The sequence below is a fragment of the Gossypium hirsutum genome, chromosome D05 (assembly GCF_007990345.1).
Source record: "Gossypium hirsutum isolate 1008001.06 chromosome D05, Gossypium_hirsutum_v2.1, whole genome shotgun sequence".
NCBI classification, from domain to species: domain Eukaryota; kingdom Viridiplantae; phylum Streptophyta; class Magnoliopsida; order Malvales; family Malvaceae; genus Gossypium; species Gossypium hirsutum.
Genome location: NC_053441.1, coordinates 23,900,974 through 23,917,359, shown reverse-complemented (window position 1 = coordinate 23,917,359; position 16,386 = coordinate 23,900,974). Strand labels below are relative to the sequence as shown.

Below are 16,386 nucleotides of genomic sequence, written 5' to 3'. Positions count from 1 at the left end.
ATCCCGTTAACTTTAGAATGAATGACAAGATCTTTCTTGTCATAGACATCCTTGTCCCATTGAATACATCCCTCCCACGAGCTCCCTAATGATGGCTAGATGGAAAGTCTAACAGGTTAACACCACCCTGCGCGGAACCTCTGCTTATAAATACCTCTAGGGACCATGAAGAGGAAGGGTGACCCTTCAATAGTACTAAGCTTGTGGGGTGACCACAGGTTGCTCTGTGGATATTCTGATGACCAAGGCTTTTCATCAAATGAGGCTCAAGGATGCCCAACTCAAACTTGCAAGCCCGATGTACAGTTTTGCCAACCAGCCCATTGCGGTTAAGGGGTCCATTTTTCCTCCCATTGGTAATGGGAAATGGTGAGCACACCACCATAGAAATGGTGGATTTTCTAGCGGTTGACCTCCCGATGACTTACAGGGCCATTTTCAGGAGGCCAATCATGAGGATAATGAAGATGGTGGTGGGCACCTTTTGCATGAAGGCAAAATTTCGTACTCCCACGAGTGAGAGATACATGAAAGCCGACTAGAAAACAACCTAGGAGTGCCACATTGTCTTCCTACATCTTGTTGGGAAAGTTAAGAACCCTTTGCCTCCCTCTCCAGCTTGCTGCACATCGCACTCTCATCTTGTTGTCAGGGTCAATGTAATCGAAACTCCTCTTGTATCATTCTATTTTCAACATTAGTGAATTTTCTTTTCCTCTACCCGTGGTTTTTTTCTGTAAAATCTATGTGTTTTAATTTTCTTTCTTATTACTTTACGATCATTCTATATTGCAATTATCAACGTTCAGTTTAACATAGGTCATATCAGTAAAGTTAAAAAATATTAACTTTTCCATCAAATTTGAGGTGATTTGACAAAATTACAAGTTCAAAGGCTAAATGAAACGAAAAAATAAATGAATGACTAAGATGATTTTAATAAAATTTTTTATTAATTTGGAAGGTAAAAAAAAATAAGTATACCTTTACAAAATAATATTAACTTTGTATGAATCTTTTTATTAATACAAAGATTAAACTTCTTTTTAACATAATACAAACATAAAACTAATCCATTTATAAATTTATAAATATAGAAACTAAATCAAACCCAATTCTTATTATACAGTCGAGTCACTGCCTGATTAGATGCCCCATTGTCCACAATCCTAATTCCGATGCTTCTATTTTTTTCCCCGAATGCTTCAGTCTCTCTCTTTCTCATGTTTGGAAACTTGAAATAAGCATTTTATTATGCTGATGATAAAAGGTTTTAATATAATTTATTATTATCACGTTACTAAAAATGAAATCATTTAAACTTTTTCAATATTATTTGTTGTTGGTATGAAATTTATGCAATATTCAACTTCTAACCCTATTTATCGTTACTTAATTTTAGCCTTACATAAATACGATGTTATAAGAAGTACTGATTAAATTGAAAACTATTCAATCGGAATATAATTAAAAAAATATATCTATTTCAAATAAATCAAAATGTAGAATTTTTTTATATTATTTTTAACAATAATTGATTTTTTTTCAATTTTATGTTTGGTTTTTTAAAGAAAAATATTGTTCCTTAATTTTTAATAATTTTAAATTATTCTTTTACAATTTTAAGTATTTTTAATTTACTTTTTGAAGTGATTGAATTGGAACCAAAGATCTAATTGGTTGGATCTCTGATCGGGTCTTACAATAATGAATAAATATTGTACATTTTAGTTAAACAACATCTTCCCATTACAGCATTCAAAACACATCGTTCAAACAACGAACAATATCACAACAAATTATAAAGGAACATACACACATTATATTTAATCTCTTATTTCAACATTAACCTTATTATTATTTCTTAGCAACGGAAACTATTTACCTATATTATAAACTAGTGGTAGTGGTGGTATATCGCAGAATTCCATTGGTAATATGTGTGCCGGAGGAAGATCGAGCAGTGATGTAATAATGGCCAACATTTTGGTTTGGAAACAACAAGACGTCAATAACTTGGCCTGGGGCTAGGGTTAAAGAATTTGTAAAGGAACGATTGGTATAGGTCCCATTTTGTCCGACAATGGTCAATCTGTGGTTTTCGATGTCAAACACCATTGTTTCATTGGCAACAGCATTTATTACGCGAACAAGGTAAAGGCCCTGGTAATCTACTTGCATCTCAAAAGTTGTATCTACAACATCAAAATTGTTGGATTATTAGCATTCATAGTAAAGGTTTCTGCATAAAAGTTAATCTATTATCAGCTTTCATTTCATGCTGTATGGCCTAGGGAAGAGGATGCTTAATTCATGTGATGCAAACTTACGTATTAAAAGTATAAAATAGAGTTACAAAAAAAAAAAAAAAACCAAGATTTGACGGGTCCAACATCTCGGATTTTAGTCTTATGAATATCCGACCTGACTTAACTTGGAAATAGTGAGGCCTAAGTCATTACCAGATATCAGATATCAGATACCAGGAAAAGAAAAAGTCTAAACAATAGCGGATACGTACCGTTGCTGCATCCATATGTTTCTCCGGGGTGGCCATTGATAGTGTAAGCATCTGCTGAGCCAGGAGTTATGGTTTGATTAGCTTCTGTTAACTCTTCCCTGAACCATTCTCCTAACGGAATATTATGCCAAAACATTCATATAAGCAATTAATTTGCAAAATATATGAATCAAACATGTTAATCAGATGTACCAAGTATAATTGTTTGATCAGAAGTAGGTGCAGGGAAAGGATAGTCTTCAGTGGCTACTGGCAAAATGACAAAGGCACCGTGGACGGTTGCAGCAGCCCAAGCACTGGTAGCGTGCCACCTTAGAGTTCCTATTTCATCCCCTAACTCTATATTGTAAGTGAAGTTTCTCCCTGGCTGAATTGTATTATTCGAACCATCAATTGTATCCGTAACGCCCTCCCTACAAATCCACAAACATATATCTATATATATGATTGAAGTGTTTCATCGTAAACTAGGAGTGTAAGCATATACATATAAGTATATATTAGTATTACCAGTCGAGGGAAACAGCATAGTTTGCTTGATTGTGGACATTGACAAAAACTGTGTCCCCTCTGCGAACCCGAATCTCAGGCCCTGGAAAGCTGCCATTGAGGGTCAAGATGATCTTCGTGCTACACAGCTTTGTGAACAGGGATTCTTGCAACTAATTTAAACAAAACCCAAAATCAAAATTCAGCACTGCTCTCTCTTATTAACACAAACAGGAAAGGGGGAAGATGCAAGGAACTTACAGAAAACTCGTAGTAGTGGACATCGGCTGTGGATAAGACAAAGATATTCAGAAACAAAAGCCCTGATAACCATATAAACCCTTGCTTTTCAGAACCCATGTTCTTTTTGTTTTTGGTTCTATGTATATGTGTTCTTCAGTTCTCCCCTTCCTTTATGTAATGTTTTTGGTTTTCATCCATTTCTTAACAACCATTTTTCTAAGGAGGTGAGTTAAAGTTTGAAAACAGCCATTTGGTTTTTATGTATTACGTACTATAATTTGTGGTATGGAAAGGTGTAGAGACAAGTCACATGCAAAACGACTTTTTCATTTCCCACATGGACGGAAACGGAAAGATCAAATCAACGTGGAAACGAGATGACGGAGATTCTTTTTCTTTTTCCGATTCCAAGTTCAGCAATTTTAATAGAAAATCATCAAGTCTTTTCATTCATTTTCATGGCTAATGGTATGTTTTTTATTTTAAAAAAAGGGGAGAATTCATTCAATCACAAAGTAAGAGATAATATGTGGGGTTGCAAGAGATTATGCCACTGCCTACCTAGTTTTTGGCAGTGTATATGAAAATTAATTAAGGGAAAAATCATATGCCACTACAACTCTAATTTGCCCATTTTAAGAGCTTCCAAATCTACATAAATTCAGCAAAGGAAAACATTACTAACGACCCATGATTATCCCAATGATGACAAGTCCCTCCGCCCCTGTTTACCGTCATATCAAACTTAACCGATTTCTATTGAATTAAGTAGTTAAAAAATGAGTTTATAATATGGGTTGGGTATATTATACTTAGGAAGAGATGTAAATTTAAATTTTAGATACGACATTGAATTAAAATGGAAATAAAGAATATAAAAACAAGTTTAAATTGTATTTTAAAACTATTTTAATAAAAATTAACACTTTTTATATCAAAATTTTATCATTTTAAAATACATTAACTTTTAGACTTTCCCGATGTTTCTGGCATAAACTTCTTCCTTCCATCATTGTGTCAATGCTCTCTTTATTTTGTATTAAACACTCGATAATAATGGTGGACATAGGGAGGAGGATGGCATATTTGAATATTTGAATTGAAATAATACTATTTTTCATTATTTTAATAAATTTTAAAAATTCATCCAACTTTATCACTTAAAAAATCAGCCATGTATAAATTTTGATTGATTGAATTATAAAACAATTTTCTTACGTGGTATCCTTTCAAAAGATAATGATCTTATATTCAAGCTCTAGTAAATGTGGTTTATAAAATATTAAAAATTATTATTTAGTTTAAAAAGATAGTAATTTTTAGTAAAAACTTTTATATTTTTATCAATTTTTTTTGTAATTTTTAATAATTTTCATTTTTAAAAGACCTTTTAAAAATTTTTCGGAGACGATATCACTATGATGTCATAATATGATACATACTAGTATACGATTGGTTGAATATCTTAATTATTAATTTTAACTTCCAAAGTATTAAACTGAAACAGGATTAAAATGGGAAAAAAAAACTTTAAAGATAAAAATTAAGACAACTTAGTGACTAAAGGATTCATTAAGTAAAGTCTTATATATAACTATTGGACACTGAATTGTCTGAAAAAAAAACCTTAACTTTATTAAAACCACCATTATATATATGTTTTAAAATTTAACACAGCTTAATGCAAATTTAATTATAAAAATAATTTTTAATAATTTTTAAAAAATTATAACAAAATAAATTTATTTAGAAGTTAAAAGAAATTCATATCCATTTAGTTTAGAGTCATGACCCCTTGGCCTTAGGTAAATCATTTGCACCCCAATTGAATGAACATTGCCTATGAAAAAAAAAATCAAAATTGTAAAATACCGATCAAAATATCACAATTATATTTATATTAAATAAAAAAATCCTGCAATCATGCTAAAAAATAAAAAATGTATATTAAAATATATTTATGCTAAATAAATTTTAAAATTTTATTAAATATGTTTATATAAAAAACAAATGAAAGAAAATTGAAACATGCGAAAGTCAGTAACGAGATAAAACTTGGTGTATAATACAAGAGATAAAGATACAGTGAGTGTTAAATATATGTGGATAGGTAGAGTCAGAAATTGTGAGCCATTACGTCTTCTCCTACACAGACTAAACTGCATGCATGCATGCAATGTTTTAATTATTTTTCATGTCTTTTCCCGTAAATAATTTATTCAAAGTTGCAAACAAAGTCGTAGATGGCAGCTGGATAATCTCCAACTTAAATTTGACTTTGAAAGAGATGGGATCATTGTTAGAGTATTAGATCAGTAGTGCTGTAAAGATTCAATTAAAACGATTTACAATAGTGATTACCGTTAGGTATAAAAATCCTTGTTATTTTCATTTATCATAACCATTAATCTGATAGTATTGCTTTTCAAAAAAATGTTATTCTTGTATTACAGTTTTATGATTCTTTGCTATAGTTACCTCCTGCATTTTGCTTTATTTGGTGAAATTTTGTACATTAGTTGCATTTGGTCATTTTACATTTTCTTCCTCTTGATGTATCATGATTGATTTGTTAGGAAATATGGACATCACATATATAATAAGGGTAATTACATGCTATTATTTACTATCATGATAGGTTAGCTCAAATTAAAAGTGATCTAATTTAGTTAAGGTTTATTGGGCTTTAATTATTAAATAAAGTATGGATCAAATATGTGTAGATACTCTAGTAATTCAGTTTTAATCAATTTCTAATTAATGATGGGCTAATTAGGAATTAGAGCTAATGTGTCAAAGTTACATATTAGGGTTGTGGCCCTTAAATTATACACAAGATATCTTTTCTAATATCCATCCTTAGGAAAGAGAGAGCAAATATTTTCTAAATTTCTTGTGTGCTAATTTGGAAGATCAAAACCCTAAGATCCAAAAAATTTCAAAGAATCCATGATTTCAAGTACGTTTCCGCATCTAGTTCTGTTATTGATTTATTCTTAATAATTTGACATGACAGATCCTAATTTACAGTTCTAATTTTATATTAGATATTATTTAAAATTCTAACCTAATTCACACTTTGTTTAATGATTTCTTAGCTCAAACTACTAAGGAAATTCATAGACCATGTCAACTCTACCTCTAAAACTAAGCAAAAGATAATAATTATAGTGGAATACCGTTACATGTTAGGTTGAATGATAAATAGCTAAATATAGTTTGAAGTTTCAAAGTTTAATAATTCTTTTTGTCAACATATTAGTAATTTCTAATAGTTCACATTAGATGTATTAGGGATAAATCTCAAAACTATATATAAATTTTAGCCTAATATGTAATTTTATATATAAACTTTGATTTTGTGCAATTTTATTCATAAAATTTTGATTTGATACAATTCTCGCAAATTATTAACACAACTATCGATATAGTATCATTTTATATTTACTTATTGCATACACAAATAATTATATTGATTCAATATAAAATAATTTGATGTATTTGTTTCTTTAAATGTGTATAATTGAATCAAAACAAAAGTTTTATGTATATATTTGACCCACAATTTCATGTGTATAATTGCACCATATCAAAGTTATGTATCAAATTGCACATTGAATCAAAATTCATGTATAATTTTGAGATTTATCCCAATGCATTAGTAATTTTACTTTACGCTAGTATTTGATGCACTATTGATAGAATATTTTAATTCTATGGGATAAATATCAATATTATATATGAGTTTTGATACAATTGGCAATGTTATATATCAATTTTAATTTGGTGTATTTTTATACATCAAACTTTACTTTTGGTTCAATTTTCACATTTCGCTAACATGTTATCTATGTGGCATAATTTTTCATTAAGCTATGTGTAAATTGCTAACATGACATTTTATTAGATTAAAAACAAACAAAAATATTAAATTATTTCCACCTAGATTAAGAAAATAAACACACTTGGGAAAATGTTTTTTTTTCTTTGTCAGGATTTTTTTAATCTAGGAGGAAATAATTTAAATTTATACATGACTTAATGGAAAATTGTGTTACATAAATAATAAGGTTAGTGAAATGTGAAAATTGAACCAAAATTGAAATTTAATGTATAAAAATGCACCAAATTAAAGTTGATGTATAACATTACAAATTATATCAAAATTCATGTATAATTTTAGTATTTATTCCTAATTCTACAAGTAGAGTTCATGTCACACCCCAAATTTGGAGGATCTAATTAGAAGACGTGTACATGCGAAGTTATCTGTTTGACGTAATGTAGTCCGCCTATTGGTAGTCTTCTGGCGGATTAAAGTTTGGCGTAAAGTATCCAGCGTGGAAGTAATTAAATATTTTATCTCAGGTTATTCTATTATTTAAGAAAAGAATATGACAAGCGAAGAATAAGCTTGGTGAGAGTTTCTGCCAAAAGTATAATATGCCCAGTTTGCATGAGCACTGTGCTAATTGGGTTTTGTAACATGATCGTGATCTGGTTAGGAGCCAATTGAATTGACTAGTCAAACCATATTTGTATAGGATTCTCATTTATATTTCTCCTGGATTTTGTAGGTCATTTATTAGGACAAATTTTGGATGCAATCGACACTTGTCAAGCTCCACTAAGGGGAACTGGATATATATATGGTGAGAAAGGTTTGTTTGGATGGTTTTTCTTCCTTTGATACTACTCTCTAGTTTTTCTTCTTAAACTTATATGTTTTCTTCTACTTTATTAAGATGGAAGCTAGGGTTTTTGAATTAATGGGTGGATGTTCCACCTCCTGGTAAGTCTGATAGCTCTGCATGCTAAGTTTTTGAAAGAATAAGGATATTAAGAAGCATATGAACAGTGAGTTGTCAATAAGAGACCCTGCATAAGGGTTGTCTCTAATTGAAATGTTAGTTATTTGTTTGTAAATGGGTTTTAATGGTGGTTCTGTTCTTTAAGCAGTTGCTGCTGCTAGTTTGAGAGGGATGTTCGAGTTTGAAACTCCAAGTTGCAATCTAGGTGAGTATCAGATGAGTCTCTATCTTGGCTCATGTATGTGAACTGTTCAATTATAGATATGTATGTTGATAACATCTCAAAAAACTAGTAAGTGTGTATGCAAAGTAATGTAAAGGTTCTGCATAATTAAGAATGATATGTGTGAAATCTGACATGAGAAAGTAAGAATTAGTCAGGTATGTGAATAAATCTGGGTAAGTATCTTCTGAGTAAAATACCCCTTTGTGATGCCTCTGGTAGGGCAGCTATATTGCTAATCAGACTGGCAGAATGAAATAGAATGAAATAGTTGGATTGAGCCTGAATGTTTAAATGAAGTGTAGGTGGTAAATTTGACACAAGTAGGTTTGTATAAAATGTTACAAGTGAATAGGTATGGAATTGGTAATTAGAGTCTAGTTATTAGCACATGTACAGTTAATGGAAATAGGGAAGAGAATTGCACTTAATATGCCATGATGTTTGAACTAAATTTGGAGAAATGTTGTTAAGATTTTGATCAAGTTAATCTTATTGCTTTGGTTGTGAGTTGATGGATTTGTTGTTGTGAATTGTGATGTTATGTTATATGCTTGAATATAGAGTATATGGCACGTTTGAGGTGCCTAAGATTATCATTGAAAAGTGTTTTATATTTGAGCATGAAATAGAAACTTTAAAAAGTGATTTTGACAATTTTAGCACAAAAGCATCAATACCCTAACATTAGGTATCGATACTTGACCACATGAACAATTTTCTAAAACAAATAGGTTCACATTTTGGTATCGATACCAAATAATGGATCGATATAGTATCGGTACCAAGCAATTAAGTATAGATACCAACTTTAAAATTTTGAGATTTTACAATTCAATCCTATTTCATGCTCGGACTTCATAAATTGGTCCTTGTATGTTCAATTTTCTAGATTTGGAATGAATGTGTATTTATAATTACATGTTTTGAAAATAAGTACAAATTAATTGACGGCAGTTGTTTCGAGAACGAATGTGACATTTTGTTATCCGGATTTGGCGATTGGGTCAGGTAATAAGGTCTTACATTAGTTTTTTTGAATTTGTTAGAATTAGGAATTGGACTTGTTATTCAATGTTAGAATTAGAAGGAAACAGGGTTCCAAGAGCAACGGAGGAGCTAGATGTTAGCTAGGTGCAAGTACAGACAACTGAAGGCCTTTGGCAAGTCCCAGAGAGGCCAAATCGAAGTCATATCATCACATAACAATCCCATGGCGTGACACAACCATCTCAACATTGAAAATGTGAAGATTCATTTTCGTGTCGCGCATGTCGCGCCATATACACTCTATGACGCGACACACACACCTTTAAACAAAAATAAGGTAGAAATTCACCTTGTATCACGCCATACCTCCTCTATGGCGCGGCATGCAGGCCATTTTTGGCAACTTTCCGTTCTTGGTACAACGCGATCTTCAAAGATATATCCCAAGTTTGTGCAGCAAGTAAAGCCTTAAATGGCCTCTATATATTGCCCTTACCAGTAGCGGCACCCTCCAAGCTGTCACAATCAGCCAAACCACCATTTGTTACCCATTTTCTTCGAGATTCCATGAATTCTTTGCCTTTCCCCTATTCCATAACCTTAAAATCATGCATAGCAACCTTTTTGGCAGTAAATCTGTAGCGGATAACCACTCCCCAAATGACCAGTCGGCCTATGACCACCTTTGGCACCCAAAAATTAAATATCATTTCCCCTTATAACACAACCATAAATCATGTTACATAATTTCAATAAATAATGATAACAAAATTAAAGAAATGCAACCATCTTGAATTAATAAAATCATGATTCACAAGGTTGGCCCACTCAATTAGACATTTTTTTCACTTACGCTAAAAAATAAGTTAATAAAAAAATATTTTCAAAAGTTTGCATGTGACACATAATATACATTATTCAAGGTTAAAACCTTTTCAAAAGTGAATCGTAGCTCAATAGATCATTTACCTTTGATTGTTGTGGTTGGAGAATTTCTCATGTACAAGTCATTGTCATGTTCATATTGTGTGAACTTTGAGATCATACCTTTTTCCTTGGACATGTGTTTGATTGCTCCAATATCAATCCACCATGCATTATCATCTTATATTATATCAATTTCAAAAATCATGGAAACAAACTTCTCGGTATTGTTAACATTAGAAGAAATATTCTTCTTTAAAAATTGAAATTCATTCTTGAAATGTCTCAGCTTACCATAATGGTAGCACGAGCTCCTTTATTGTTTCTTGAAATTAGGCCCTCTAACAATCTGTTCAAACTTTCTCTTAGATGGTTTAAGAATATGTCATTCCTCCGTAACATGTACTTTGATTTTTTCAGAATCTGGGTTTTGGTCTTGCTTTCTATATTTTTCTTCAATTTGAAGATGATTTGTTAAAGCCTCAAGAAATATATCATCTTTCTTATGTTTTAGACTTCTTTTAAAGTCTTTCCAAGATGGAGAAAGTTTATCTGCAATGGAGGATACAACAATCACTTCATCTATTGTCATGTTATATTGCATAAATGTATTCAATATTTTTTCCATTTCACGAAATTATTTCATAACAGAGCAACCATCAATCATGTGATAATTGTTGAAACGACTAGTAAGAAATTTCTCACTTGTAGCATCTTCGATCATGTATATTGTCTCAGATTTGTCCTGTAACTCCTAGATTGTGGTCTTGTTCTAGTAGGCATTCAACAAACCATCAGATAAACCATTCAATATGTGGTCTATGCACATGTAATCAACATTGTCCATTTTTACCTTTTTTGGGTTGCAACAACAGATTCGTTTTCATTCTCTTCCGATCTAGGGTTATTCAAAACATAAGCAATCATCAACGTTGATAATAAGAAATGCATCTTTTTCTATCACCATTAAAAGTTGATAGTAAAAGTGTTTTTTTTATCTATCCTGTGTTTGTTTGATTTGAAAAGAAATTCAAATTTTAAAAATTATATTATAATCATTATTAAATGTGTTCATATTTGTCATGAACTATTAATATAAGTGATGCTTGACTATTTTCTTTTTCTTTTTTCAATTTATTATTATCATGTACTTTCTTATATAGTTCAAATATATTAAATTATTTTAAAAAATTAAAACAAATCCTCATTTAAATAAAAAATATTTTTTTGATATTATAAAAATATATTATTTAATAAATTAAAATAAACACATAAAATTTCATGCAACACATAACATGATATACTAGTATTAAAAAAATATATCATTTATAATTAAATAATAAAAAATATGTTTAGATGTTTTTCCCTAAGTAGTTCAAAAATAAATACCAAAACTATTAGCAAGTTAGCAAACACCCATATCTTAATTTAAATACAAATTTTAAAAATAAAAATTAATAAAATAATCGGATTAAATATGAATTTTGAATTACATGGCAGTGGATTTCTTTAAAAAGCAAAATTAAAAAATAAAATAATGTTTAACATAAGATACAAAAAATTGAAATAAATTGAAAAAAACGTTTCAAAAATGTAGTGGATAGGTGGCTTGATGTTATTGTTAACCCCCAAGGGTATTTTATTTTGCAACGTTTGTGTTTTTCCCCGACCCCGAGTCAAAGTATACACGTAATACATAATTTCCATTTTCCATTTTTTTAATATATATTTTGGAACGTTTGCATTTTCCCCCAAGTCAATGTATACAAATTATAGTTGCAAAGAAAGAAACCAAAGGAGCAGGAGCTTCCTTTCCTATAAATGGATGAATTTTATGGCCCAAAGATGAGAAAATTCAGGGGAGAACTAGGAACACAGTAGAGAGAAAAAAAAAAGGGTTTACAGCGAGATATGGCCTCATGGTTTGTAGGGGTTCTATTTCTAAGCACTTTGCTCCTTTGCAGTGCTGATGTACATCACTATGAGTTCTTTGTGAGTTCCCTTTTCTTATATATTCCTACATGTCACAGTCGTTTCGTCTACATATTTTGGAATTTTTAAAGTTGATTAATCTTAGACTTCTTATTAAAATATGACTCCTAAAAACATGATGGCTAAGCGTCCGAGAGTGAAGACAACAAAATCATCACAGTTGCTTGGACAGCGAAATGATTACCTTTTTTTATATAGTTTTTGTTAATTAATATATAATAAGTGAAGCCATAGTTTTTTTATTGCAGGTGCGAGAGTCAAACTTTACGAAACTGTGCAACACAACCACATTGCTGGTCGTAAACGACAGTTACCCGGGGCCTGAGATTCGGGTTCACAAAGGTGACACTGTCTTCGTTAATGTCCACAATCAAGGAAACTATGGCTTCACCATTCACTGGTAACTATAACCTTTCTTTCATTCTTCCAATGATAATTTCCCTAAGAATTGAATTCATTAGTGATTAAGATAAACATGTTGCAGGCACGGCGTGAAACAACCAAGGAATCCATGGTTCGACGGTCCCGAGTTCATAACGCAGTGCCCGATTCAACCAGGGACCAACTTCACCTATGAAATCATATTATCGGATGAAATAGGAACCCTGTGGTGGCATGCACACAGTGACTGGACTCGCGGTTCTGTCCATGGAGCTTTCATCATTTTACCAGCTGAGAACGAAACTTATCCTTTCCCCACTCCATACGCCGATCAAACAATCATACTTGGTAAGTATGTCTTTTGATTTTTCGGTTGTGTTACTTGTTTATAATGATATGAATCTTAGTTTGATTCTTGTCTGTTTATACAGAATCGTGGTACAATGGGGATTACAAGCAAATTATCGATGATGCACTCGCAGCTGGTGTTGCTCCTCGCACAGCAGATGCTTATGCTATCAATGGACATTTAGGAGACACATATGGATGCCCCAATGGTACGTTCTCCGCATTACAGAAACCGGAATCGAGTTTCTATGCCTAGGGATCCCTTACTTACACTAAGAGTACTATAATTGGGTGTTGCAGATACAATATTCCTCATGGAAGTTCATTCTGAGAATATATACCTTCTCCGCATAATCAATGCTGCAATGAACGAAGAGCAATTCTTCACCATCACAAACCACACCCTCATTGTCGTCGCACAAGATGCCTCCTACGTTCGAATGTTCACCACCGACTATATAATGATAAGCCCTGGCCAAACCATGGATGTTTTGGTCATTGCCGATCAAAACGTCGGCCAATATTACATGGCTATTAGGCCTTTCTCTGATTCCGCTGCTCCACCTAATGACTTCATTACTACTGGCGTTTTTCAATATACAAACAATGAGGGTGGATTGAATGCTTCCTTGATACCGCTGCCCGCAATGAACGATACAGATGCTATGCTTAACTTCATCAGCCAAATTCGGTACACCAATGTCTCCCAAAACCCGACCATAAGTGTACCGGCGGATACAGATATCAATAGACGAGTGTACATTACAATCGCCACAAACACCTTGCCATGCAACACATCAGAATGTGTTTCAGATACCAGATTCGCTGCAAGTCTGAACAATGTCAGCTTTGTTTCCCCACGTATTGACATTCTGCAAGCATACTACGGGTGTGTGTGTATATATATAGCAATTCTAGTACCGCTAGAAAAGAAAAGAAAAAATAATATGATTACTGTAGCTAATTCTTAAAGTTTTGGTAATATTGCAGGAACAATATCACTGGTGTTTTCACCCAAGATTTTCCGTTTAATCCACCAGTATTCTATGATTTCACTGGGAACTTGACTGATTTCAATACTGAAGCTGGGGAAGGGACGAGGGCTATTATGGTAAATTATGGGGATGCAGTGGAGATGGTGCTGCAAACGACCCAGTTGGGGGCTGGTGGAAGTCACCCAATTCATTTGCACGGTTTCAGCTTCTACTGGGTGGGAATTGGTACCGGAAATTTCAACAATGAGACAGACCCAAGCACATATAACCTGGTTGATCCGCCATTTATTAACACTGTCCACAGTCCTGCTGCAGGATGGGTTGCCCTCAGGTTTTTTGCAAACAACCCCGGTAAGTTTTTCAATTAGAAAAAAACAGAGCTCATTGTCGTCCATCTTTCTAACTATCAAAGTTACCAAGTAATTGATATTTATACATAATATAACGTTTTCAGGGGTGTGGTATATGCATTGCCATTTCGAAAGGCATAATAGCTGGGGAATGAGCACTGTTTTGATTGTGAGGAATGGAACCACCACCGAAACCAGCATGCGCCCACCGCCATCTACCATGCCTCGTTGTCCTGGAACCTAGACCTAGTACAAGCATTGAATGAAGTGGATTAACACGTGCATAGCACGTAACAGTAATAAAATTTTAATTTCATAATTTTAGAATAAATATTTATTAAGAATTTAAGCTGTGACTATCTTTTCATATTTAAATCATTGTTGTAAAAAGTTATATATTCATTAAGAAAAAAATTAAAATTTTTTTAAATTTTATTTTAGAACGTCTAAATTATATATGAATTGATTATTGAAAACATGATAGATTATCAGTTTTATTCACAAAATTGGACCTATAATATTTTATTTGAACCTATTAAGCACCAAACTTTTATTAGTAATTCACAATTAACTAGTTTTAACTATCACATTATTCTTCAAAACATATATATCGCATTATTGTAAGTCAATTACTAGTGAAATTTGTCGAGCGACAAAAGCTTTGTTAAAATGTACTGGCGTGCATATTCGTGTGATGTATGTGATCAAAATATATACTATGATTCATATAAATATTTAAATAAAAAAATACGAGGATAAATTGAAGTTTATTTTTAAAAAATTAAATGTGTTGCCCGTTTGAAAAATAGTATCCTTACTTTTTTAGGTGTAAATTGTTTAAGAATTATGGAGAAATGAATAATAGTTAGCATGGTGGATAGAAGTGTAAATATATTTATAATATTGAGGTTATAACTTATGAAAGAAAAAAAAATACAATTGTACAGGAATCAACGGATTTACTTGCAACCTTAAGAAATCTTAATTTCTTTACCAATTTCAACCAATCTATTAGGCAACTTGCAACCTTTTCCTTTTCTTACTTGATAAAATATAAATTAGCCTTGGAACTACAATTACATACATTAATGCATTTTCTGCTTTGTAATAAATGGGTTGAAAAGTGAAATACGGAAGAACCTAATTTTGAAAAACATGAGGGACTGGAAGTGTAAATTTAAAAAGCGACGGTCCTTAAAAAGAAGTAAAAACACAGAGAGACTGATTTATAATTGGCCCATTTACGGTCAGTTGTATATATCTAGAAGAAAAAAAAAAAGGAAACTGTTTTGTAATAAAGGTGAAATTCCTTATATATAAATGAAAACGCGGAAGGATGTTAAAGGAAAATATTACATTTAGTGAATAAAAGCAAGGTTAAAAAATGCCATCATTTTACTTTTCGTAGATTTATAATTTAGTTTTTGTATTTTTATTTAAAGAAATTTAGTCCTTATACTTTTTCAGATTTCAAAATCCAAGTTCAGTTGTTACTTTTGTTAATGTTATAATTTTAAATAATAATAAAAAACTCAATTGATAGTCATTTAATTAAAAAAATAGCGTTATAATAAACATAATTTTAACAAAATAAAACAATTAGATCTAAATTTTAAAACTTGAAAAATAAAAGGACTAAATTTCAAAAATCAAAAGTGCGAAGACTAATTCTAAATTTATAAAAAAACACGAGAATTTATGACATATTTTAACATAAAAGAAATAAAGTTAAAAACGCTTTTCAACTCAAACCTTAATTTTTTTTTAAAAAATAGTAAACAAAAAACCTTTCGAACCAAACCTTGATTTTAAATTTAGATTTTAACCTAGGTCAAAAAGCTAAAATGTTGAAAAGTGTTTTCCAATGAAATTACCTTTTTATCCATCTATTAAATCTTTTACTTTACAATATTGTGTTTAAAATTGACATTTTACCTTCTTAAAAGCACTTTTTGATGGTTATAAACACTATCAAACTTTCTAAAAGCATTTACTTATTGGACCCTCCAACTTTACAGAAAAGAAAAGATTATTTTAGCCCTCTATTTAGTTTTCGTTTCTTTTAGCCCTTAAACTTGTGTTGTTTGTCAGATCACCTTAAAATAAATGAAAATGTTAA

General features: G+C 31.5%; 2 protein-coding genes across 4 annotated transcripts; one reads left to right on the top strand and one right to left on the bottom strand.

The window, feature by feature from the left end:
• Positions 1-1,725: 1,725 nt before the first annotated feature.
• LOC107914063 (laccase-14) lies at positions 1,726-3,500 on the bottom strand. 3 transcript variants are annotated; one of them, XM_016842789.2, is made up of 5 exons: positions 3,272-3,500; positions 3,032-3,183; positions 2,714-2,934; positions 2,522-2,632; positions 1,726-2,195 (listed from the first exon to the last, which is right to left on the bottom strand). In XM_016842789.2, the coding sequence occupies exons 1-5, from the start codon at positions 3,368-3,370 to the stop codon at positions 1,891-1,893; spliced, it is 888 nt and encodes a 295-aa protein (XP_016698278.1). In that variant the 5' UTR covers positions 3,371-3,500; the 3' UTR covers positions 1,726-1,890. The 3 variants fall into 3 exon arrangements, with proteins under 3 accessions (XP_016698278.1, XP_016698279.1, XP_040950342.1); XM_016842790.2 differs by having other exon boundaries at positions 2,522-2,572; positions 3,272-3,499; XM_041094408.1 differs by lacking the exon at positions 3,272-3,500 and having other exon boundaries at positions 2,714-2,956.
• An 8,454-nt stretch (positions 3,501-11,954) lies between these two features.
• Positions 11,955-14,697, top strand: LOC107914064 (putative laccase-9). Its single transcript, XM_016842791.2, has 7 exons — positions 11,955-12,193; positions 12,442-12,593; positions 12,678-12,922; positions 13,006-13,131; positions 13,223-13,811; positions 13,913-14,268; positions 14,372-14,697. The coding sequence occupies exons 1-7, from the start codon at positions 12,113-12,115 to the stop codon at positions 14,509-14,511; spliced, it is 1,689 nt and encodes a 562-aa protein (XP_016698280.1). The 5' UTR covers positions 11,955-12,112; the 3' UTR covers positions 14,512-14,697.
• Positions 14,698-16,386: the final 1,689 nt, after the last annotated feature.